General features: G+C 38.1%; 1 protein-coding gene across 1 annotated transcript in view; it reads left to right on the forward strand.

Moving 5' to 3' along the window:
- Nucleotides 1-317: 317 nt before the first annotated feature.
- The window catches only part of SLC35D1 (solute carrier family 35 member D1), a 56,395-nt gene continuing 29,322 nt past the window's right edge, over nucleotides 318-27,390 (forward strand). The window contains 8 exon segments of the mRNA NM_001258070.1: nucleotides 318-907; nucleotides 1,739-1,772; nucleotides 1,868-1,954; nucleotides 2,635-2,702; nucleotides 4,203-4,274; nucleotides 4,860-4,928; nucleotides 7,174-7,276; nucleotides 12,231-12,323. Of these exon segments, the coding sequence (NP_001244999.1) occupies nucleotides 705-907; nucleotides 1,739-1,772; nucleotides 1,868-1,954; nucleotides 2,635-2,702; nucleotides 4,203-4,274; nucleotides 4,860-4,928; nucleotides 7,174-7,276; nucleotides 12,231-12,323 (729 nt within the window). The 5' untranslated portion in view covers nucleotides 318-704.

The following is a 27,390-nucleotide window of genomic DNA, read 5'->3' on the forward strand; positions in this document are numbered from 1 at the left end:
GGTTCAGAAAATGTATGAAGCCAGAGGCACTGCAGAATGAAATTTTCGTTGAGTGTTTACTATTGATCCACATCTGATACTTTTGAAGGGTTTTGGCCCCCTGCAAGAGAGACTAAAAGAGCATTCAAAATTAGTCTAGACACAATGTACTGTAACTACTCGGCCGGCCACCTGTAACAGAGGGGAGGAAGGTCTGCACTTATGTTGCGGCGGTTATCCGAAGAATACGGCCTTCCAGCTCCTCGGCCACCAGACTCCCCCCGCCCCAGGTACTCATCCCGCGGGGAGACCCGGCGCGTGCTCTTGCGCAGGCGCAGAGCGACTGTCACCCAGCGTCTGTGGTTTGCCGCCCGGCGCTCTGGTGTCCCGATGTAGTTCCCCCGGGTTCTCTTTGTCCGCCTCGGGCAGGGGGGTCGCCGCTGCCCCTTCTCCAGGCCCTCTCTAACCCCTGCCCAGGCTAAGCCCGGCGCGGCCCTACCCTCTGACCCCGCGTTGCACAATGCCCGAGCAAAGTCTCCAGGGGTGTGAACCCCGGCGTCCCTGCCCCTGGGCGGGGACCGGCGGCAGCCAAGCGGGGAGTCGAGGCGGCGAGCGTGCAGCTGGCCTAGTCTGCGGTCTCCGACTCCTCGGGTCACCTGGGAACCGCAGCTGCAAGCCCCCGCGCCGCTAGGCCCAGCAGCCAGGCCCACGCCGCTGCGGCAGCCATGGCGGAAGTTCATAGACGTCAGCATGCTCGGGTTAAAGGAGAAGCCCCCGCGAAATCCTCCACACTCCGAGATGAGGAGGAGCTGGGGATGGCGTCGGCCGAAACGCTGACCGTGTTTCTGAAGCTGCTGGCCGCCGGCTTTTACGGCGTGAGCTCCTTCTTGATCGTGGTGGTGAATAAGAGCGTGCTCACCAATTACAGGTAGGGCCGAGGCGGCGGCGGCGGAGGCCGCGGAGGAGGAGCGGGCGGCGGCGGCGGCGGCGGCGGCGGGGCGCCGACTCCCTGGACTTTGACTGCCAAAGTTAAAGCCGAACAAAGTTGGGCGGGAGCTGGGGAGGGCGGGCGGCTGACGCGCGCGGCCCAGGCGGCGGAGCGGCTCGGCGCGCGGGCCTGGGGCAGGGGTCCGCTCTCTGCGCGGAGCTCTGGCCGGCCCGGCACGTTTGGGGCTCGCCTGCCATGCCCTCGGTGCACCGCCCCGAAAACCCTGCCCTTCAGAGAGATGGAGCAAAGTGACTCTTTTGGTGACTTTTGAGCCCTTATGTCTGTCGATCAGGGAGGAGAGCGAGGGAAGCCTCCCTCCTCAGCAGCCTGGACAGGGAGCCGGGGCTTCAGTGTCCCCTGCTCCCTCTGACAGCCTCTGGGGACGTGCGCATCCTCACCCTGGCGGACAGTTATTCCTTTGCTAACACTGGGACCCCGAGGCAGAAGTTGGTTTTTTTTTTTTTTTAAAGGTATGTGAAACCGTTGGAGAGATCTATATCTTCACTGCCTTGAGAAATCCTTTGCAGGCAGCGGGCTGAAATGGTAGACTCGGACAAGATGAGACAAGCGGCCGCCCGAGGCTACATCAGCGGGGTGGCCTGACAACCCACAGGCAGGGAGTTTTCTCCCAAGATTTTTGTTTGATTTAGGGGCGGACGTTGGTGTGGCTTGTATCGGAATGCCACATTAACGTTGCCGATGTGCAAATTGAATTCACGGAGCTAAGTCAGGTTTGTTCTGACCTTGTTTTTCCTTTGCCCTTTTTTGTAGATTTCCCTCCTCACTATGTGTTGGACTTGGCCAGGTTAGTTAGAATCCTCACCATTACGTGGTTTATGTTGTTAGAACTTCTGTGTGTCTTTATGTGTAGAACAGTGAATCTGTGTTCTCTGTTTACAGATGGTGGCCACAGTGGCAGTTCTCTGGGTGGGAAAGGCGCTCAGAGTAGTCAAGTTTCCTGACCTTGACAGAAATGTACCTCGAAAGGTAAAAGAAGAAAAGCAATACTTTATTTTGTGAAATGAAGTCGCTATGTATTAATATATTTTATCAGTGCCTTGCGTATTTTAAAAACTGCAGCCTCAAAAATGCCCAGTCTAGAGTAGTTATAATGAATGTAAAGAATAAATGTAGTAGGCCTACAATCTCTTTAAACTTAAGAGAAAAAATAACCTAGGAATATTCTTTTGTTTTTAATTAATGCACACTTGTTGAGAGTACAACAGTTTTTTGTAGTTTCTGTATCCATCTAATCTAGCCCAGGTATCCTGCATTCATTATTCTTTGGGTTTATTTTATATTCTTCTGTCTGCCTCTGCTTGACTCCAAATGACGATGAATTGCCTTTACTTTTTCTGCTGACTTTAGAGCCATGGGCTCTAATACATGATCATATTTTACAGCAAATAATGTTTCTGTCTCACATTGATCATATTCATATTTCTGTCTTTTCTCCCTGCCTTCCTCCCTTTCTTTCCGCCATAGTAATGTTGTTTATCCAAGGAGAAGTGTTGTTTGGGTGTTTGGGGGTCAAAATTGTATATGAGAACTAATCTTATGTTTTAAGTGGAAAAAATTTTGATCAAATAAAATTGTTTCTGTTTGAAAGGACCTTGTTTTAGCTATCTTTATTATTGAGTTTTGTTATCCCTTTTTAAATTTTCTAGACGTTTCCACTACCTCTACTATATTTTGGGAACCAAATCACGGGACTGTTCAGCACAAAGAAACTGAAGTATGGATAACTTTATTTTACTAGTGAGGTTAATATAATGTATTCTTAAAATTGTACTTGAATGTCAAATATTTAACACATTGTTATTGATTCTGGAAAAAAAATGAAAGGACCAGAAAGCTTCTATTACTACTAAATAATGAAGGTGGTGCCAAAGGTTTTAGTTGATGCTGTTTTCTTTGGAGAGAAAAGGAGTTTTTTGTTTTTGTTTTTTTACCCCTCATTTTGATGTCAGAAGTCTTAAAATGTTATACAATGCTGTGATAGGAGATTTTTATTATTTTTCTAGAGCCACAATAGTGAAGATAATATACTAGGCTTCCGGGATTTCAGTTCTTTAATATAGCTCTTAAATATTTTAGGCAACTTCCACACAGCAGTATTAGAGGGTAGGCACAAGAACTTTTGCAGTCTTTCTTCTAACGTGAAGTAAAGTAACATCAGATAGAACCCTGATAAAAATATTATTAATATCTTACCCATGGCATATAACTGTAGAGGCAACATACTTACTTTCAGAAAGAAGCAATAGCTCTCCTCTCCGTGGTAACACTATTTTTCCCTCTAACCTCCCAGTTTCTGGCTTCTGCTCTTATTGTAGTGTACATATCGGGTGTGTGTGGTATTAAAACAACACAAATAGAGAAACCATTGAACAGAAACCAGTGGCTTCACCACTACCACACAAGCTAAAACCCTGGCATTATAAAATAGAATGGACAGATTTCTGAGGATCAGGGACAAGGTGTTTTTCATTTCTTCCTTTAAAACCTAAGAAACCTGACAGAATGACCAGGATGATATCTCTGAAGAGGGTGCCAAGGAAGTCACATTTATCATGGGTGGGACATTCTTTTCCATTTCATTACCCACTGGGAAAGAAATGCAGGCCTTCTGCAAAGTGCTGCTTGTATAGAGTGTGCTTTTTTTCATCCATCTCATCCAACCATTCATTCACACCTATCTTTGATTGCCAGCTAAGTATAATTCACTTTGGAGTGAGATAAGATATATTCAGAAATAACTATATTGCAAGAGGCTATATGTTTGATTAGTACAAGCAAAATGCTCTGGGAATTTAGATGAAGACAAAATTAGATCCACAAAAGGACAGTCAAGACATTTCATGGAATAAGATTTTCATAGATGGTTTCTGGGAGGTCTAGTGGGTGGGAAGGGAGGTCAGACTAGTGAAAAAATGAGAAGGAAGCCTTTTTCTATTAAAAACTAACATGTTTACAGCTTAGAGTATTTGCGTAATTAGCAGAATAAAGTTTTGTAGTTAATGTTTCTCACTTCTAGTAGTTTTTTTAAAAGCAACTCTTTTAGGCTTTCAAGTAGGAATTGTTTCTAGAGAAAAGCAAGGGTTTAACCATAAATTAATCAGTATGGAATTTCCATAATGGAAGAATATAGCATTATTTTAACTACCAGTTTGGAAAATCTTAGTTTAAAAAAAATGTTAAATTCTATTTTACCTAATTATCTTTTTTTTTTCAGCTTGCCAATGTTTACAGTTCTGAGAAGGTTCTCCATCCTGTTTACAATGTTTGCTGAAGGAGTTTTACTCAAGTGAGCTAAGTTTTTAATATATCTGTTCTTTAAATCACCTTGAAAAGGTGCCTAGCATATGTGAGATACTAAATTATTTGTCTTATTCCTACCTTACCTTTTGAGAAGTTGAAGAAACCCTCTCTCTTGGCTGCTGGAATTGATAGTTTGTGGGAGTGGTAGTTGGGAAGGTCATGAATTGGAGTTGAAAATCTATCTGAACATGAGATTTACTTTCTAGAATTTCTGTGCTACTGCCACTGGGAGAAACTGGATCAGAAGCATAGGTATAGGTTTTAAATAGCATTCATATCTTAGCTCCTTTTACTACAAATGAATGTGACATTTTTCTGTTAAAGAAATTCTGCTTTACAAAAATTCAAACTCACTAATAATTGGTGAAAATTTTTAAAATGGGTATAATAACTTATATAACAATGAATTTTTGCTTCATCAAAGGGGTTCTTTTAAATATCCAGTTTCTCAGAAATGTTTAAAATATAATTGTTTATAGCTTTTGAGAAAGCATATCACACTTTTTGCTTCTGTTGTAAAATGAGTGTGTGAATAAAGTCGTGTGTATTTTAAAATTTTTTTATTTTGTAGGAAGACTTTTTCTTGGGGTATTAAAATGACTGTATTTGCAATGATTATTGGAGCCTTTGTAGCTGCCAGGTAAGATGTGGGCCTATGAATAGCACATTATAAAATATCAATAATTTTTGATAATAAATGATTACTTATGAATAACAATTTTTTATAGCCTATATAAGAATTGTATCTTTGAAAAGCGTATCAGTCTCTTGAAAAGGTTAAGTCTTTTTGGCTGTATTAGGATAAAGGTTGACAAAAATAAGATTCTTGGGATTGTTAAAAGTTAAATTGATGTAATTTAGAATTTGTTACTGTCGTTTTGCTGAGCACATAGCATGTGCCACACAATATGTTTGACATTTTACACATCTTATTATGTATTCTTCACAACACCTCAGACAGGTATGGGTATAATTTTCCTATTTTATAGTTGAAGAAACTAAAAAGTTCAGTAACTTGCTTAAGGTCACAGAGCTAATGGCAGAGCTGAAATTTGAATCTGTGGCTTTCTTCAGAGCCTGTGTGTTTTTATAAACCATGTGGCATTTCTTAATTTTGCATGCTGCTAAAATTTTGCATGCTGCTAAAGAAAAGCATGTCTCCTCTTCTGTGAGGTGAGGAAAATGACTATGAAACATTTGCTTGCCTTTTCAAATAATGAATAATAACATTGTTTTAATTGGCCTCACGTAAGCTACAACACAAATGCCATAACTTAGATATTCTATTAGGTTGTTAAAGCTTTTTCCATTTTTCTTAAGTTTTAGTTTTTTTTTTTTTTTTTGAGACGGAGTCTCACTCTGTCACCCAGGCTGGAGTGCAGTGGCTGGATCTCAGCTTACTGCAAGCTCCACCTCCCGGGTTCACGCCATTCTCCTGCCTCAGCCTCCCAAGTAGCTGGGACTACAGGCGCCCGCCGCCTCGCCCGGCTAGTTTTTTGAATTTTTTAGTAGAGACGGGGTTTCACCGGGTTAGCCAGGATGGTCTCTATCTCCTGACCTCGTGATCCGCCCGTCTTGGCCTCCCAAAGTGCTGGGATTACAGGCTTGAGCCACCACGCCCGGCCAAGTTTTAGTTTTAAAATACATTAGGAAAATGTATACCCACAGACCGAGAAAATTATAATGATTGCTAGAAGTCTTCTACAACATTTTAATCAGCCCAGGGCGTGCATGTATGTATTTGCTAATGCCACACATTCTGCCAGATGTATGTTTTCCATCAAAGAGTTCCAGTGTACTTCATGGATTGACTCGTTTACCTTCATCACATTCCCGTAGTATAGGAAGAAAATATTATCAGTCCGGTCCTATTTTACAAGTTCAATCTCCAAGTAAAATTTCATTCTAAAAAAAGGAGGGTGGCATAATTGGTTACTGGAAATTGGCTATATAGCTAACTGCTTTTCCTTCTATGTCCTATTCCCTCCTTGGAGAAAAAGTCTATACTAGCCTCCTACCTTTCGTTTTAGAGATGCCCTGCTGGTCTTGGAAACATTTCCTTGAAGCTGATGGGATCCAAAATTGTACCAAACAACAGGGGTTCCTTGGGGCTTTCTTGGGTCTCATTAGAAGTCTTGGTTCCTATGCAGTATCTCTGCAAAATCATAGTCTGTGGAGCCACTCTTTTAGCTAGGGTGCTGAAGTATGCTGAAGGCATACCTTTCTCAGATTTTCATTTATTCTGTTTAATTTACTGAATTCTTATCTGGTGCCTGGTACTCTTAAGTTCCAGAAATTTTTGGTTTCCCTAAACCCCCAAGTTATACTTCACAGGTTCATTGAGCAATTATTTAAGTATTTGAGTTCCTGCTATGTGCTTAGACATTGTTCTAGCTTGATCTCAGAGCTAACCATGATCCACACTTCAGAAATTCCACCCAGGGACCCAACTACCTATGCAAGATTGTCCTGCCTTTTGTGTGGACCTTCAGAAAATGACTTGTTAACGGCCTGTCCTTTTGGTTTTCTTGTCTATGAAATTGAGCTCTACCTGCTTCTGCCTGCTTCACAGATGTACTTAATGGTAATTTGGTGCTTGTCATCTGTCTTTGAATGCCGAGCAGTGTGCTATTAAATGACATGATTGATTGTTGCTAACTATGTGTTTAAATGTTAGTGCCTCTTATTTCTGAGGAATCCCTTATTGAGGAGAAATTGCAAACTGTGACCAGAAATCAAGAAATACCAGTAGCTGATAAAATGCCTAATATTCACTTCCCTAGATGAGAATATGTTCTTGTAAATGTTTTAGCTCATATCTATTTAAAATTAAATGTGTGTTCTTTAAAGTAAGTTGTTCTTAAAGTGTTGCTTATGTTTTGCAGCTCTGACTTGGCATTTGATCTGGAAGGATATGTTTTTATTCTGATAAACGATGTCCTGACAGCAGCAAATGGTGCATATGTAAAACAAAAATTAGATTCAAAAGTAAGTAGCAATCTAAAGCTTCTTTAACAGATGTGTACTGATGTTGGGAATGTCAGTTCATCGGAGAAAAAATGTACTTTTCTCCTGGTAAGTGTACTTTTCTCCTGGTAAGAAAGTACTTACCAGGGATGAGAAAGACATAGTGGCTCTGTGAGGGTAAAATTCCTGTACTTTGGTGTTCATAGAAGAAACTTTATTTTTTAATTAATTAGCAATTAGCTTTTAGTCCAGGCTTTTCTGGGATTGTGTGAATTTTGACTTCGTGTGGGGTAGGAAAGGTAAAGCGTGTTCACTGAAGTGTCTTTAAATGTTCATGGCTGTATTCTAGAGGACTTTCCGGGGATCTGGGAGGCAGAAAGAGAACTACCTGGAAACCTTTGGGCAGACTTGAAGGGAAATGAGTGTTGGAAGGGGCTGCAAAACAAAAATGGCCTTTATGTATTTGCCCTATAAATAATGGGAAATTTTAGGGAGCATTTGGATCTCTGTCTCTCTCAGGGGCAACACTGTGTTTCTTGGCCTTGGCTTTACCAGATATTGTTTGTTGTTTACTATATACTTTAAAAATGTTATTTTTAGATCAAGCCAGATTATTAGAAAGCTGAGTATTTGAATCATATTGTTTTTGCAACATTATGTTATGAGATTATATTACTGTAAGAAATAACTAAATGGACCTCAACTTTATATATCCTAGGGTTGCTAATTGAAGGAATTGTCTTTGATATCATAATGTATCCTATATGAGGACCCATATGAAATGCTTATCTTAGATGTCACCATAGTTTTTCCTGAGCAGCTGGTACATTTTTATCTCATAATTACTTCTTGTAACTGACCATGACTTTATCTTATTTTCCTATCCATGTTTTCTCTTTAACGGCTTAGTTTTTAGTCTTTCCTATTATATGTACAGTATTTCTGAAACTACTTAAGCTCCTTTTTGGGAGCTTAGATAATAAATAAATACAAGTGTCCTACCTGCTTGATAGTACTATTAGTACTTTGAATTGACCTTGCCTTGGCCAGGGACTTTGCCTGCTCCTCTAGAAAAGAAGTATAGATTGAATGTCTATCCCAGTAGTTTTCATTATTTTGCAGATAGATAGTTTTTTTTTTTTTTTGGAATAGCCTCAAAGAACCAAGGACAGTGTTGATTTGTTTCCAATGCATTTTCTTTAAATATGCATGTCTTGGCCTCCATTTATTTGCTTTGATGAATCTATATGATGGTTGCATTTTAATGGAAGCTACTAGTGAGAATTTTTATCTTTTTAAAATAGCTGGAGAAAAGGTAGCAGTTAGTGATTGGTCTTACTCTTTTCTTCAGCCCATTTGCTACTTTGGAAAATAGATACTATTAATGACATTTTATTTGTCCAGTAGCTTCAGTTGTCTAAAACAGCACTGTTCAATAGAATTTTCTGTGACATCGGAAATTTGTATTTCTGTGTTCCATTAACTGGTCATTAGCCATGCATGGCCCTTGAGCACTTGAAAATAACTGAGAAACTGAAATCAGTAGTTTTATGTGATTGTAATTAAACTGAAATAGCTACTTGTGGCCAGTGGCTACCATATTAGTACAATCTATAGTACATCCTAGAACCTAGAAAAAAAAACCAAGAACGTTTCTGAGTATTTTATTCCTAGGAGAGCCCTTCAGTTTCTCACTTAGAAATGACTATGACTTATTTGTAGTAGAACTTTTAAGTTCATTGATTACTTCTCGTAGCTCATATCTTACAAGCAACAAACTAGAAGGTAGAATTCTATTTAGAGGCAGAGAGGTTTACCAGCAGTATAAAAGGTCAGCCAACAAGAGAAACAGTCGAATTATAAAAGACAGAAATACTGAAGAAGAAAAAAAGATGTAGGGTCTATTAAACAGCCGTAAGGGCAACACTGAATAAGAACATACTACATAAACATAATAATACAGATTTTTGATGCATAACAGTGTGTCATAAGACATAATAATACATGTTTATGATGATGCCCTAAATCTAGTTTTAGTCAGTGTACTTTATTTAAGGAGGCAGGGAGAAAGACATTCAAAACAGTTAAAATGCATAAAGAAAAACAGAAGTTTTGGCATTTAGGTTTTTGCTGTTTGTCAGTTACTGGATGGTGTGTATCTGTGTGTACATGTGTGTCTCCATGCACATCCTGTACTTCCTGGATAACACTCAGGCCTCTGGCTGACTGGGCACCTTTCTTAAAGGTTGTTCCAGTATGACTTTCTTTTTGCTGCTGTACACATGAGGCACACCTTTACACTGATACTTGTGGTGACCATAAGCAGTCAGTTACTTGGTTTATCCCAGAGGCAGTAAGGCAGTACGGCCATGCTGAGGTGCTTTTTTAAACATCAGGAGTTTTCTTGTTTTGTTTTGTTTTTAGGAGTAAAGAAACAAAAGAATGGCTACTCCATAGGCAGGGCAGCCAATCAGGAGTTTTGTTACTGATAATATCAGGACTGCTTACAATCATAGTCCATTGAGTATTAGTCATATGGCGTAAAGATTTTGTGCTGCATTTTAGACCTGAATGTAGCTATCGAATTTAAAACTTAACTTTATAATACTACTTAAAATAATGCATGTTTATGATAGAAGTAGTAGAAAACGTGGATAAACAAAAGGAAGAAAACATAAATCTCCCTTAATACTATCATCGAGTGAGAAGCACTGTTTTGGTGGATATCCTTTATTTTGTGTGTATGTGTGTGCACATTTATCTGTATGTTAAAATTTTAAGCAAAGGAGGGATGATACATTTTCTAACTTGTATTTTTCACTTAGTACCATTTCTTAAACACCTTTCTATGGCAGTCAGCATCATTAAACATGTTTAGTGGCTGTGTAATGTTTTATTGTACAGCTGTGTTATAGTCTAGTCATCTAATCAGCTAGTTTTCCTTTTTTTTTTTTTTGAGATGGAGTCTCACTCTGTCGCCCAGCCTGGAGTGCAGTGGTACAGTCTCAGCTGAATGCAACCTCTGTCTCCTGGGTTCAAGTGATTCTTGTGCCTCAGCCTCTTGAATACCTGGGATTACAGGTGTCCACCACCAGACCAGTCTTAAGTTTTGTATTTTTAGTAGAGACGGGGTTTCTCTATGTTGGCCAGGCTGGTCTCAAATTCCTGACCTCAGGTGATCGCCTGTCTCGGCCTCCCCAAATGCTGGGATGACAGGCATGAGCCACTGCACCCAGCCTAATCAGCTAGTTTTCTGTTGTTGGGTATTTATTTCCAATTTTTCAGTGTTGCTTTTGAGAAGGCAGTTCAGCTTTTCTCATCAGTCAGTAATCTTTCAATCACAGGAGTTAGGCAAGTACTATGCCCCCATCCTTACCACTCCCTCACTGTCCCCCCTTCCCACCTCTCAAACCCTGGTCCGCATTTTCAGGAGACTGCTTCATGCTAAATGTTCCATAAGTGTGTGAATCAAAGGTGGACTCAGAGTTCTTATAGGCTCCCTGTGTTTGAAGATGTGTGTTGTCCTTTGTTGCTCCCTAGTAGTTAAGAACCCAATGAGTCATACTGTGTTCTGGGAGTTGTAGTTATAGTAATCTTAATCTTCATTGTACTTCATGTGCACATTTTCAGAAATACTTCACTGAGAAGTGCTGTCCGTTATTACTGGTCTAGGCCTGAGTCTGTGTGTCTGAATCTGGCCATCTTTTTTTGTTTGCTTGCTTTGTGCTTTTTGTTTGTTTGTTTTTTTGAGCTAGGGTCTTGCTCTGTTGCACAAGTTGGAATGCAGTGGCATAATCAGAGCTCACTGTAGCCTCCCTCGGATTCCTGGGTTCAAGGAGCCCTCCCACCTCAGTCTCCTGAGTAGCTGGGACTACAGGTGCATACCACCATTCCTGGCTAATTTTTTTTTTTTTTTTTAATTTAAGATAGGTTTTTGCTCTGTTAACCAGGCTGGAGTATAGTGGTACGATCTCAATCTTGGCTCACTGCAGCCTTGAACTCCCAGGCTTAAGTAATCCACCCACATCAGCCTCCTCAGTAGCTGGGATTTAACAGGCATGTGCCACCATGCTCTGCTAGGTTTTTTTTTTTTTTTTTTTTTTTTTTTGAGATGGAATCTCACTCTGTCATCCAGGCTGAAGTGCAATGGTGCGATCTTGGCTCACTGCACCTCCACCTCACAGGTTCAAGCGATTCTCCTGCCTCAGCCTCCCTAGTAGCTGGGACTACAGGCACCCGCCATCATGCCCGGCTAATTTTTGTATTTTTGTAGAGATGGTTTCACTGTGTTTGCCAGGCTGGTCTTGAACTCTGACCTCAAGTGATCTCCCTGCCTCAGTCTCCCAAAGTGCTGGGATTACAGGCGTGAGCCACTGTGCCCGGCCGTTTTTGTATTTTTTGTAGAGACAGTGTTTCACCATGTTGCCCATGTTGGTCTTGAACTCCTGGGCTCAAGCAGTCTATCCGCCTCAGCCTCCCAAACTGCTGAGTGTACAGGTGTGATGAGCCACCATGTCCAGCTTCATCCATCTTTCTTATATGACACTGCTAGGCTTCTAAAAAGCCCAAGACATACTCAGTGGCTCTTGATTCAGTTCTGGAAAGAGAATGGATTCAGAGGGATGTTTCGATATTGGTGTGTGTGTGTCTGTGTGTGTGTGTGTGTTCAGAATAACCTCTTTTCTCCTAGCGATTTTGAGGCAGTCAGTTGTCATTTTTTATTTCTCTGACCTTAAGCACTTGAGGAATTTATTTCAAGTAAGTATAAAATTTTGTAAGGTGCTTTTTTTGGTCTTGAAAGTTTAGGTTATTCCTTAATGTTTGCAAAACTTCTAACTTAATTCATTTGCTGTGTATGTTGTAGGGGAGGGTGTGTGTGTTTGTGTATGTATGTGTAGTTTGAGTGGTATTTTGTACAGTGTTGTATCTGCTAGAACCAAATGCAGATGAAACACCTAATTATTTACTGTCCTAGGAGCTGGGAAAATATGGACTGCTCTATTACAATGCATTGTTCATGATTCTGCCCACCCTGGCCATTGCGTATTTCACAGGAGATGCACAAAAGGTAGGATTTTCTAATTATGGTTTAATGGTTTATGCTGATGAACTGCATTATTATTTATGATAAAAAGATAGACTTTGTTGTTCAAAAGAAATATGCTTATTAAGTGACCGAAAACTGAGCATTTACTCTTTAAATTGCTGATGTCATGCTAACCTCTTTTCTTGGCGTAAACATTGGATAGTACTAAGATGACTCAAAATAGCCCTGCTGTCAACATAAAAATAGTGCTTGCCAGCTAGTGTCCTTTTCTTACATGCCAGAAGGATAGAGGAAGGGAATTTTTACATTTCTGCTAAACTGTAAAATAGGAATAGTAGTAAACTATCCTTAAGAAACAAAAACCTTGAAATAGTAAAATTCTCCAAATCCTAAACAAAATGCTAGGCGTTGCTAGAGGTTTTCAGTTTTAGTGTACAATTGTCATCCTGGTTTAACTCCCAACTTGTTTTTTTTTCCTTCAGGAGATATTTAGCATTGTTTCGCAACTTAACCATATAAAGAACAACTAATATAGTAGTTTACCAATTTTCTACAAATGTCTAGCTAAATAAATACAGAATAGAGTAGTAAAATAAATCTGGAGAAGAATTTTTCTCTAAAACAAGCCTATATAGGAGACAAATTGATAACATATTGTTAGAATTCACAACTTTCTGCAAACTAAATGGGAATCTAGAATTATGGCAAAGATTCTGTACCAAGATTCCTTCTAATGATTCCTCTGGCTAGTAACTTCTTCAGAATAAGTATGTTGGTCATTTACTCTAAAGACAGTGATGATTTTTACAAATTTGTGGGAGCTAAAATAAAAGAGATTTTTAAAAGCAGTTGGACTGTTAAATTGTTCTTGAACCAAAGGCAGGAGACTGACAGCTTATGAAGCTGTTCCCCTCCGCCCCCGCCGTCATACCTCTTTCTTTTAAAGAACTGATACAGGTCATCTTGAATGTATGTGTAAACGTTTTAATGAACTGTGACCTACCTGTCAGCAGGCCTAAAAATGACACCAAAGTAGGAAACAGTTATTTCTCTAATAAAGAGTATTGAGTAAGTATTTTGTGGCTGTGAAAAAAAGTGGTACAAGAAACTAACATTTATTGAATCCCTATTATGTGTTAGTCACTTTATATATTTAATATAATGTAGTTTTTATAACAGTCAAGAAAATTTTAATTATACCTATTTTACTAATGTGGAAGGACAGGTTCAGAGAGACTAAGAAACTTGTCCAGTGTCATACTATTGGGAAATAGGGGAGTCAAGATTTAAACCCAAGCCTGACTCCAAAGGCTGTGGGCTTTGGAGCAAGACTAGTGACTAATAGAAGCACCCCTCACTCTCCAGCTTTGGGACGAGAATATGGTGTGATATATGGTTCTAAATCTTGAGGCCAATCTGAGAAAGCTGGAAGAATTAATTTGCTTAGGGAACGTATACAGTTTCTTTTAGCAGACATTGAACCAAATGGACTAAGAGAGCAATTTGTATGGCCCTTTGGAGGGAGAGTAATCTAGGTCAAGGAAGAGCAGGTTCCAAGTCCTGAAGTGAGAGTGCTTAGCATTTTTTAAATGGGCAAATACCAGGAAAAGTCAAAGTGGGCCTTGAAAAATGTGGAGGAAGAGAAACAAAATGTACATTCCGGGTAGAAGTAACAGCATGAGCACAGGCACAACTGCAAAGACCAGACTCTTCAAATTAGAAGGTAGAAGTCAAAGATCTTGGAAACATTAGCAGAGACCTTAGAGAATGTCTGGTTTGAGCCTCTTATTTCGTAGATGGGGAAACTGGACCCCAGAGAGGACTAGAACCTAGATTGTTTAATTCTAAGCAGGTGCTATTACTATTCCCACCATACCACACCCTGATTCCTTCTAAATTAGGACCAGTGCTAGACACAAGAATTTGACATTTACTTTGCAGGTAGTGACAAGTCCTTAAAAGTTTGTGACAAAGGACTGGGTGTGGTGGCTCCCACCTATAATCCTAGCCCTTGTGGAGGTGGGCAGATTGCTTGAGCCCAGGAGTTCAAGACCAACCTGGGCAACATGGCAAAACTCCATCTCTACAAAAAGTTCCAAAAAAATTAGCACGCATGGTTGGGCGTGTCTGTAGTCCCAGCTACTGGGGAGGCTGAGGTGGGAGGATCACTTGAGCCCAGGAGGTCGAGGCTGCAGTGAGCCATGATTGTGCCACTGCACTCCAGCCTGGGTGACAAAGCAAGGACGTGTCTCAAAAAAAAAAAAAAAAATTTGTGATATAAGTGGTACAGTGGGGAGAATTTAGGACTTTCAGAATGCAGAAAACTAGCTACCTCCAGTTCTATGCCTGACCACCATCTGACTTTGGATAAGTCCCTTCTGCTCTCCCATTTAGCTTTATCATGTGTAAAATGAGTCTCTAGGTACAGCCCTTTCTGGGGTTGAGACAGAGTTTCTGAGGAGTAAAAGCCATGGCGTTGTGGAAACAGGCAGCTATTCTCACAGCTGGCATGAGCCTAGTACTCCCCGATAATCAGTGCTGATAAACTGCTCTCATTTGTTGGACTGCAGATTTTCCTGACCAACTTTGAATGGGGGCCATTTTGAATGGAAACTTTCTATGTATTGAATGAAAAGATTTCTAAGATGAATGGTTAAATGAAAAAGCACAGTGCAAAATGGTGCATATGGTATCCTACCTTTTGGGTAAAATAAAAAGGAAAATAAGAATACCTGTCCCCCCCCCACACACACACAATTTTTTTCACTTATTTAAATAAAGAAACTCTGGAAAGATATACATGAAACTGATAAATAATTTTTGTGCATATTGTAGGAACAGGGTAAGTAGAACAGGAATAGGAGGGAGACTTCTCAAACTATTCATCTTTCTATATTTTTTTGATTATAGGACCATGTAAATGTATTTAAAAACTATATCAAAGGAACAATAAGGAAAAGATAGTTTTTCTATAAATGACTACTATCCTGTGATGAACCTTAAATTTGAAAATAACTGGGGACAGGGCACAAGTCAGTTTGTTATCATCCGAAGTTGCAGACTCTTGACCCATATTGCAAATTGAAGCAAAATTGATGCAAATTATTCTGAAAGTCTCACTGTTAAATTTAGTAGGCAGAATTTAACTTTGTTAGGACAAGAATCCAACAAAGGGGCTCTGAAAGATCAGCTCCCCAGAGAGCTAGGAGTTGATACAGCATTTGATGAGTTGATACAGCCTTTAAGCAAGAATTGGAGGCCAAGGATGAAAAAAATGAAATTATAATACCATAAAAATTTAAAGGAAAGTTCCAGTTGAAAAACTCATCCCAGTGAGCACATAATGCAAGGTCTTACAAAGCATTTTGAGAAACCTAACTTGTGTGTGTGTGTGTGTGTGTGTGTGTGTGTGTGTGTGTATGTATGTATATACATATTTAAAGTGTATTCAAGGTTCTCAAAGTTCTGGGTTTACCAGAAACCAAGGAACAAATAAATATATTCAGCACTTAGTTTTTAAAACATGTATCTTCTAACTTTAAAACATTTTTTAAAACTATGCCTCATGCAAAAACGAGCTTACTGTTAATAAAAGATACTAGTTAACATAGATAAAGGCAGAGTAGACATCACTTGACCAATGACTTTCCAAAGCATCAGTACAGATTGTGTTTAAACTTACTAATTGCTTCCTCCAGATGGGAATTTTTTTTAGTACAAAGCCAGTGATTCAGTCACAGGAGTTGGAGCTTGACTTTCTGGCAGCACACCCCGATAGGTGTTCTCACATAGGGATGGAAGAACAGACCCCCTTGCTGTAGATCTCACAAGGCTAGTTCTGTGGTATGCTGTATAATGTCTCCATTATATCACTGGCTGAATTACATGGTTAAGGGGAGTTATAGGAAAAGTTGCTGCACAAATTGTCTGCCTGGAGGTGTCTCATACTAAGCATTGCTGACTAAATAATGAAGTAATTTTAGGCTGTTGAGTTAGCCTGTTTAGAATTATTCATCTTTTCTGGATTGCTCTGTGGAGCATACAGATTGATTTTCAGATTCTGAATTATTCTCACCACATACAGACAGATTTCTTCTGTTTTCTGGGCCTTGGTGTTCCCATATGTAAAACAGGTGGGTTGGATCAATTATTCTTTAGTTATGAATGAGTAGATCTTTCTTTTTGCCTGTATATTATTTGACTGATACTGTTTTGTTTTTAACCATTCTTACCTCTGAGATATCTCTTTTTAAATAAGAGCATGTGACCTACTTGGCAAGCTGGAATATGTAGTTTTGACATGACATGTAGGTTTTATTTTATATAGGTGGCACCACTGACATTATCTTCTTTCTGCCTTAGCAAGTTTCCTAACAGTTTACTTTCAGATAAGGATTCAATTTTTTTCTCAGTAATTTTTCAGGGAAAGAATTTTCAGAATAGAATATCATTTATTAATCTTTTTTCTTTACCATGACGTGCAAACTCAGTGGTTTATTTTTAGACTTAATAGTAAACAGAGATGTATTAAAACACTAAGAAAATATCTGTCACACTTTGGATTTTAGTTCAGATTTCAGATGAGTTGATGACTCTGCTTAGCAAATTTCCGGGACGTGGGGATTGGTCGCCTCAAGTGGACCTTGAAACTTTTCCATACTTCTAAGTAGACTAGGGTTGGTAAGTTATAAATTGGTGCTAAGTTATCCTGTGCTCATTGTAGATATTACCAACTAGTCACAGCACTTTCTTGCTATGCTTACACATAGCCTAAGACTGTTTACCAAGACAAGAGTCTAGACAGCCAGAATCAATTGATCAGAGCTGGTACAAAAGACAAAATCTGATTGCATCCCTGGACTAGAGTTTAGCCTTTGTACTGATTGTGTAGTTTTTGTGCTAATCTTACTCAGATACTCCCTTTCTCTCTTAATTTCCTTAACCTGGGCAACAAAAAAAACAAATTTTTTAAATTAAAAATTTTTTCAAATATTTTTATTTAGCTAAAAGTTTTAAACAAAATGTCTAGTTATACACTGTAACTGTGGTATGTAAACTACTCTTATTTTACACATAAAGACAAAAAGATGAACCAATAAAAAATAATACCTACAACAACTTTTCAACACATTGACAGTACAGTAAGGTATCAAGAGAAACAATAGAAAATTAAAAAGTGAGGGGATGAAATTAAGGTGTAGAGTTTTTATTAGTTTTCTTTTTGCTTATTTGTTTATGCACACAGTATTAAGTTGTTGTCAGCTTAAAATACTGGGTTATTAGGTTGTGTTTGCAAGCCTCATGGTAATGTCAAATGAAAAAGTATACAACAGATACATAAAAAATGAAAGGCAAGAAATGAAATTATGCCACCACAGAAAATCACCTTCACTGAAAGGAAGACAGGAAGGAAGGAAAGAAGAAAGAGAAGACCACAGAACTACCAGAACAAAATGGCAGAAGCAAGTCCTTACTTACCAGTAATAATATTGAATGTAAATGGACTAAACTCTCCAATCAAAAGACAGGGTAGCTGAATGGATAAAAAAAGAAGAAGAAGAAGAAGAAGAAAAAGACCTAGTGATATGTTGCTTACAAGCTTACAAGACACACACTTCACCTGTAAAGATGCACATGGACTGAAAATAAAGGGATGGAAAAATATATTCCATGCCAGTGGAAACCAGAAAAGAGCAGACATAGCTATACTTACGTCAGACAGTATAAATTTTAAGACAAAAACTGTAAGAGACAAAGAAGGTCACTATATAATGATAAAGGGGTAAATTCAGCAAGAGGATATAACAGTTGTAAATATATATGCACGCAACACTGGAACACCCGAATATATTTTAAGTTAAAATACATTAACTTAAATTAACCAAATAAATGAAAGATCTCTACAGTGAAAACTATAAAACACTGATGCAAGAATGCACTGATATATAAAACAAATACTACTAGATCTAAAGAGAGAGAGAGAGAGATCCCAATACAGTAATAGCTGGAAACTACAACACCCCAGTTTCAGCATTGGACAGATCTTTCAGACAGAAAATCAACAAAGAAACATTGGATTTAATCTGCACTGTAGACCAAATTGGCCTAATAGATATTTACGGAACATTTCATCCAGTGGTTGCAGGATACACATTCTTTTTCCCAGCACACGGATCCTTCTCAAGGATAGACCATATGTTAGATCACAAGACAAGTTTTAAAACATTCAAAAAATTGAAATAATATTCAGCATCTTCTCTGACTACAATAGAATAAAACTAGAAGTTAATAATGAGGGATTTTGGAATATATGGAAATTAAACAGTATGTTCCTGAATGACAAATGGGTTAATGAAGAAATGAAGATGGAAATTAAAAAATTTCTTGAAACAAATGATAATGGAAAACCAAAACTTATGGTATACAGCAAAAACAGTACTAAGAGGATAAGTTTACAGCTGTAAATGCCTACATCAAAAAAAAAAAAAAAAAAAAAGGAAAAATAAACCTTCAAATAAACAACCTAATGATACATCTTAAAGAACTAGAAAAGCAAGTTATTTTGGGTTCCACACCCAAAAAGATTTTTTGGTTTTCTGAAAAGAAAAAATTGACAAACCTTTAGCCAGACTAAGAAAAAAAGAGAGAAGACCCAAGTAAATAATATCAGAGCTAAAAAAGGAGACGTTACAATGGATACCACAGAAATTCAAAAGATCATTATTGGCTACTATGAGCAACTATATGCCAATAGATTGGAAAAGCTGAAACAAATGGATAAATTGCTGGACACATACAACCTACAAAGATTCAATCATGTAGAAATCCAAAACCTGAACAGACCAGTAACAAGGAATGAGATCAAAGCTGTGATAAAAAGTCTCCAAGCAAAGGAAAGCCTGGATATGGCTTCACTGCTGAATTCTACGAAACATTTAAAGAAGAACAAATGCCAATCTTACTGAAACTATTCCGAAAAATAGAGGAGGAGGGCATACTTCCAGAGTTATTCTGCAAGGCCAGTATTACCTTGATACCAAAGTCAGACAAAGATGCATTAAACACACACACACACACACACACACACACACACACACAACACAGAACTGTAGGCCAGTATCACTGATGAATAGTAATGGAGTAATCCTCAACAAAAATACTAGCAAACCCAATTCAACAACACATTAAAAAGATCATTCATCATGACCAAGTGGGATTTATCCCAGGGATGCAAGGATGGTTCAGGATACACAAATCAGTGAATGTAATACATCATATCAGCAGAATGAAGGACAAAAACCAAACGGTCATTTCAGTTGATTGATGGTGGAAAAATCATTTGATAAAATTCAAAATCCCTTCATGATAAAAATCCTCAAAAAACTGGGTATAGAAGGAACATATCTCAGCGTAATTAGAAACAATATATGACAGATGAATGGGCAATATCATACTGAATAGGGAAAAATGGAAAGCCTTTTTTCTAAGATCAGAACACAACAAGGATGCCCACTTTCACCACTGTTACTCAACATAATATTGGAAGTCCTTAGCTAAGTCAATCAGACAAGAGAAAGAAAGGGCATCCAGATTGAAAAAGGAGTCAAATTATCCTGGTTTGCAAATGATAGGATCATGTACTTAGAAAAACCTAAAGACTCCATCAAAAAACTATTAGAACTGATAAACAAATTCACTACAATTGCAGGATAAAAAAATCAACATACAAAAATCAGTGGCATTTCCATATGGCAATAGCAAACAATCTGAAAAGGAAGTCAAGAAAGTAATTCCATTTATAATAGCTACAAATGAAATAAAATACTTTAACTTAAAATTAACCAAAGTAGTGAAAAGTCTCTACAGTGAAAACTGTAAAACACTGATGCAAGAAATTGAAGAGGACACAAGAAATGGAAAGTTATTCCATGTTCATGGATTGGAAAAATCAGTGTTGTTAAAATGTTCATACTACCTGAAGCAATCTACAGATTTAATGCAACCCCTGTCAAAATACCAGTGAAATTCTTCACAGAAATAGGAAAAACGATCCTAAAATTTATGTGGAACCACAAAAGACCCAGAATAGCCAAAGCTATCCCAAGCAAAGGGAACAAAACTGGAGGAATCACATTACCTGACTTCAAATTATACTACAGAGCTATAGTAACCAAAACAGTGTGGTAATGTTATAAAAACAGACACATAGATCAGTGGAATCTATGTGTCTGAATAGAACACAGAACTAAATCCATACATCTACAGTAAACTAATTTTTGACAGTGGTGCCAAGAACATACACTGGGGAAAGGACAGTCTCTTCAATGTATGGTTCAGGGAAAACCGGGTTTACATATGCAAAAGAATGAAGCTAGATCCCTATCTTCTGCCTTGGACAAAAATCAAATCAAAATGGATTAAAGACTTATCTAAAACTTCAAAGTATGAAACTAGTAGAACAAAATATTGAGGAAACTCTCCCCGATATTGGACTGGACAAGGATTTCTTAGTAATACCCCATAAGCACAGACAACCAAAGTAAAAATGGACAAATGGAATCACATCAAGTTAAAAAGCTTCTGCACAGTGAAGAAAACAATTAACAGTGAAGAGACAACCCACAGAATGGGAGAAAATATTTGCAAATATTTGAAAAACAACTCTATAGGAAAAAATTTAGTAACTGATTAAAATAATTGACAAAAGATCTGAGTAGACATTTCTCAAAAGAAGACAGATGGCAAACAGTCATATACAAAAGGTGCTAAACATTGTTGATGATCAGAGAAATGCAAACTAAAACTACAATGAGATATCATCTCACCTTAGTTAAAAAGGCTTTTATCCAAAAGTCAGGCAATAACAAATAGGGTGTGGATAAAAGGGAACCCTCATACACTCTTGGTAGGAATGTAAATTAGTACAAACACTATGGAGAACAGTTTGGAGGTTCCTCAAAAAACTAAAAATGCAGCTATCATATAGTCTAGCAATACCACTGCTGGGTAAAACCCAAAAGAAAGGAAATCAGTATATCGAGGAGATACCCCCATTTTATTGTAGCACTGTTCACAGTAGCCAAGATATGCAAGCAACTCAAGTGTCCATCAGCAGATGAATGGATAAAGAAAATGTGGTACATATAAACAATGGAGTACTATTCAGCCATAAAAAAGGAGATGCTGACATTCACAACAACATGGATGGAACTGGAGGTCATTACGTTAAGCAAAATAAGGCAGGCACAGAAAGACAAGCTTCACATGTTCTCACTTATTTGTGGGAACTAAATATTAGAACAATTGATCTGGTGGAGATAGAGAGTACGTGGTTTACCAGAGGCAGGCAAGGGTAGTTGGAAGGGGGTGGGTGGTGTGGGAGGAAAGCTGGAAGTGTTAAGAGGTACAAAAAATGGTTAGAAAAAATAAGACTTAGTATTTGGTAGCACAACAAAATAATTGTACATTTCAAAATATAACTAAAAGAGTATAATTGGATTGTTTGTAATACAAAGGATAAATGCTTGAGGGGATGGATACCCCATTTACCCTGATGTGATTTATTATTATTATTTTGAGACGGAGTTTCCCTCTTGTTGCCCAGGCTGGAGTGCAATGGTGTGATCTTGGCTCACTGCAACCTCTGCCTCCTGGGTTCAAGTGATTGTCCTGCCTCAGCTTCCTGAGTAGCTGGGATTACAGGTGCATGCCACCATGTCCAGCTAATTTTTGTATTTTTAGTAGAGACAGGGTTTCTCCATGTTGGTCAGGCTGGTCTTGAACGCCTGACCTCAGGTGATTCGACTGCCTCAGCCTCCCAAAGTGCCGGGATTACAGGTGTGAGCCACCGAGCCCAACCCCTGATGTGATTATTACACATTGCATACCTGTATCAAAATAGCCTCTACCCATAAATATATACACCTACCATGTACCCACAAAAATTAACAATTAAAAAAATTTTTTTTTAAAAAGCATAGTTATAGGTAGTGGTAGGTCCATATAACATTTGCTGTCTCCCTTTGATTATGGGATATTGTTTTCACTCCTGGGGTATTTACATTATACTCCTGGCACCTGTAGCACTAAAGACTTTATTCAAAACAGAAGGAAAGCCTAAGAAAGCATCTTTGTATATTAAATCTGTAATCACAGTTACCAGTCAGCTAAGACTGAAGATTCCAGGCCTTGTGGCGGAGAGACTCTTTAGTTCTGTGTCACACACAGAATGACCAGGTAGGTCATTCTCTTCACAGTGGCTCTTTATCAGAGCTTTCTCTAGAAGCAGAAGTTTTGTTTTGTTTTAAATGTTTTTTTTTTTTCCTGATTAACAAAATATATGTTCACCGTGCCTTCTGTTTCCTATCTTAGGGAGAATAAAAAATCCACTTACAAATCTACCACCAAGAGATAACAGTGGTGGAAGTTTAAGTGAATAATCTCTTCTGTATGTAAATTCTGTATACATTTAAAGTGTCTGCACTTCAGTCTCTCTGTTGATCCTCACAGGAGGCAGATATAGAGCAGACTGTTTTCTACATTGGTAATACAGGTAGAGTCTCACTGATGTTAAATAACTATCATGGCCACACAGAAAGTTAATGGCGGTTAGAATTAGAACTCCTGCTATTTGACTCACTGATTGGTAACCATGTGGAGCCATAAAGGAAAAAAAAAAAAAAATTGAGAACATGTTGTTGCCTTGCCTTTGTTTTTTTCCAGCAGTACAGATGGAAAGACTATAGGCTATGGAGCTGAACAGGTACTTACTAGGTAGATATTTTGGACATGTTACTGAATGTTTCTGAGCCTGGTACATAATAGGCACTTAATAAGCAGTAGTTTTTATTTTTTATTTTTAATGCTATCTTTATGGCAGTGAGAATGGGCTCGTTTGCACTGTAGAGACTGCCAGCGTTCTGTTTTTCCTACAGCTGTACTTTCAAATGGCTGCTGCTGCTTTCGTTGCAGCCAAAGATCTATTCCTGTGGCAAAGCAGAGGAATGCAACAGTGTGCTTGTGCCATAGACTGACTTTCTCCAGAGACAGGCCAAATACTTAGAGAAATAAAAAAAAAATCCCATGAGAATTATTTTTCTGTTTTTGAATTTTATCTGAATGGAATCATATCCATGAGATTTAATATCCATGAGATTTTAATATCCTGAAGATGTCATTATTATGTCCCCAAAGGAGACTGTGCAGTATATATTTGGTGCATTTTTCTGAATCAAATGTAACATTCAGTGTAGAGAGCCTTGGGGCTTAGCATATGTAGACTCATGTTCACCGTATACAACCTGTGTGACCTAAAGTAAGTCACCTGTCTTCTGGGTATAATAAGATCTGGCCTTTCTCTCCCACAGGATTGTCATGGCAATTAAATGACATGATATATGCAGAAGCACTTGGTAAACCATAAAGCACTCCAAAAATGTATGGCAGCACTTTTTTGTTTTTAATTTTTTTATTTTATCATTTGCTCCTTGATTATCAGGAAACCTGATAATCCAACTCTAAGTTATCTTCCTTTCCTGGCTAAGTTATTCTTTTACCCCGAAGTCATTAAGAATAGAGAATATTCTTCTTTAGCGTAGTGCCCCAAAGCCTGCCTGGGGCCTGGCACGCGGGACTTAATAGATGTCAGAATCATACACCGAAAGCAGAGGAGATATTTAGAGCTAAAGGAGAGAAGAAACTTAGGTTTATGAGAGGTTTATTTGAGGTCTTTGCCAAATAATTCTGATTACTGACCACTGATTAAGTCACTGATAAAAAAAATTAAAAGTAATGATTATATATAGTAGCCGACATCATTTATTGAGCCAGATTCCCTCCATGTCAGCAATTGTATCCATATTTTTTTGTAATTCTGATCACTCTGTAGGTGAGGCCTTATTATTCATCTTTTTACGTATGTAGAAACTAAGGTTCAGAGAATTATCTTTGTCCCTTACAACAACTTATTCTCTATTCTTAATGACTTCAGGGTAAAAGAATAGCTTAGCCAGGAAAGAAAGATAACTTAGAGTTGGAGGAAAGGTTTTAGGGCTGAGATTTCTTTTATGTGTTTTAGCTTGGGTAAATAAAGTCTCTGCTTTTCAAGCTGATCTAATACTCTTGTCACAACTGGAAGAAGCCTTAATACCCGTGCAGTTCTCCCTTACAGAAGCTCAGTCTAGCATAATGAAGCAGTGGTGAGGTGGTAAAAGACACCAGGCTTCTGAATCCCGGTCCTCCTACCTTTCTAGGTACAGTGGCTTTTCCTGCAGGGTATACATAACCTTTCCATTGCCTAAGTGTTCGTTTACTGGGTTATGCCTTCTCTGTTCAAAGAAAAAACAAAAACAAACAAAACAAACAGTGCAAATTTAATGAGTTATATGCAGTTCAGATGACCTTTAATTATTAGAAGAAAAGTTAAAATTATATATTTTGTTAACTATACCTTAATAAACCCGGGGGGGTGGGGGCAGGAAACAGGGCAAACTGATAGTATAAGAAACAGTTAAAATGTGAACAATTAAAATGTAAACATACTTGAGATTCTGGTCAAGTTTCAGATAAATGTGAAATAAAATGGGTTTTTAAAAAACAAATTATGTAGATTTAACATTCAACTTAAATACAGTTAGCATGTACAAGCAGGTGTGTGGGTGTATTAAAAAGCAAAGTTCAGAGGGGTCAGATACTGGAAAACAAAAAAAGCAAAGTTCACCTCATCTGTATGTAGAAAATGATGCTGGGCCACAGATCATGGATGTTTAATCCACTACCGCTAGTATATGTGCTTAGCGCTTCTAAGTGCATGGAACTTTGCAGAAATGACATATGACACATTTCCTGCTCCCAAGGAAATAGTCTTGCTAGCAGAAGCTGGTCTCCTGAGTCCTAGGTGAGTTTATTGTGCTTTACTGATTTTTCATCAGAGAGGAGGTTGTATTTACAGGTATGAAAGAGCGTAGCATGAGATTGTATGCATGAGTTCTCATATCTTCCATTCATCCAGCAAACAGTTATTAAACACCTACTGTTTTCTGATCACTTTGTTAAATACCATGGATACAAAGATAAATCATCAAGGTATTTGCAGTGTCTGTCTGGAGAGACAGTCATGTACATAAAGATGTCCATATATGTACACATACTTAGTAAGGAACCTGATAAAAGTAGCATTTAGTCTTCTGTTGAGTTTGGCAGGAAAGATGCTAATGTGCAACTTGGGTTTTTGGCTAAAGCTTGCTAGTAGAAGCATCATTTGGTACAGGGTTATAATTCAAATCAGGAACTGAATGTGGTCTTTCATTTCCTAGCCATGATGGAATAACACGGACAGGGTTTACCTTCCTGCATTAAGGTACTAGAAAATCAAACATTTATCAAACAACATTTTTCAGTCTTTGGATGACAGGCTGTAAAGGATTGTTAAGAAAGGATGAGAAGAAAAAAGAAAGCTATAAAAAAGACTCAATTGGAACTTTTAGGGTTGAAAAATATCTGAATTGAAAAATAAAGTGGAAGGAATTAACAGATTAGAAGAAAAGATCAGTGCATTAAAGAAATAATAGAAACTGTCCAAATGAAGTGTATAGAGGAAAAAACATGGTAAAGCAAATGAACACAGTATTAGTGACCTGTGGGGCAATATCAAAAAGTCTATAAAGAGTGGGGGCAGACATTTTTTTTCCCCAAAATTTAATGAAAACTTTAAAGGCACACATACAAGGAGCTCAATAAACATAGACTGTAAAGGAAACTGTACAATAAAGAGGAACATTTCTTAATGATAAAATGGATTAACTCCTCAAAAGGACATAATGGCCCTAAGTGTGTATATTCTTGATGAGAGAGCTCCAAAAATATGTGAAGTGAAAACTGATAGAACAGAAAGGAGAAATAGACCAACCCACAATTACAATTGGGATCTTAATATTTTTAACTCAGTAATTGATAAAACAGTGAAACTGAAAGTCAGTAAAGTATGGAAGACTTGGATAATACTGTCAGCAAGCTTAATCTACTTGACATTAAAGAACATTCCATTCAACAACAGCAGAGTATACGTTCTTTTCAAGTGCACATTGGGTATATACCAAGATAAACTATATTCTAGGCCATAAAAGCAGTCTTAATAGTTTAAAAGAATTGAAACCATACAAAGCATATTCCCTGACCAGAACAATATTAAGGTAGAAATTAATGGCATAAAGATATTTGGAAAATCCCCAAATATTTGCAAATTAGCACACCTCTAAATAATTCATAGATGAAGAGAAATCACAAAGAAAATTAGAAAATATTTTGAACTGAATGAAAATCAAAGCACAACATAGTGGCTGGGCGTGGTGGCTCACTCCTGTAATTGCAGCACTTTGAGAGACCGAGGCAGGTGGATCACTTGATGTCAGGAGTTTGAGACCAGCCAGGTCAACATGGCAAAACCTTGTGTCTACTAAAAATACAAAAATTAGCCAGGTGTGGTGGCACACACCTGTAATCCTAGCTACTTGGGAAGCAATAGAATCACTCGAATTCAGGAGGCAGAGGTTGCAGTGAGCCAAGATAGCACCACTGCACTCCAGCCTGGGCAACAGACCCTGGCTGTTTTTGTGCCTGTCTCAAAAAACAACAAAAAAATACAACATAGGAAAATTTCTGGAATGCAGCCAAAGCAGTATATAGAGGGAAATCTGTAAAATTAATTCTATGAATTAAATCCCTAAATGCTTATTTTAGAAAAGAAGAAAGGTCTTAAATGAGTGATCTAAGCCTCTGTCTTAAGAAAGTAGCTGGGGCGAGGTGGCTCATGCCTGTAATTCCAATGCTTTGGGAGCCTGAGGTAGGGAGATTACTTGAGGTCAGGAGTTCACAGCCAGCTTGGGCAATACAGAGAGACCTGTCTTTTAAAAAGGAAAAAAAGAAAAAGGAAACTAGAAAATTAAATCCAAAATAAACATAAGAAATGTAAGATTGTAAGATAAGAATAGAAATCATGCAATGAAAACCAATGAAACTAAAAGCTGGGATTTTTTTTATAAAAAAAAAGATTAATAAAATTGCTAATTCATAACCAATTGATCAGACCAAA

The sequence above is a fragment of the Macaca mulatta genome, chromosome 1, assembly GCF_049350105.2.
Source record: "Macaca mulatta isolate MMU2019108-1 chromosome 1, T2T-MMU8v2.0, whole genome shotgun sequence".
Classification (NCBI taxonomy): Eukaryota; Metazoa; Chordata; class Mammalia; order Primates; family Cercopithecidae; genus Macaca; species Macaca mulatta.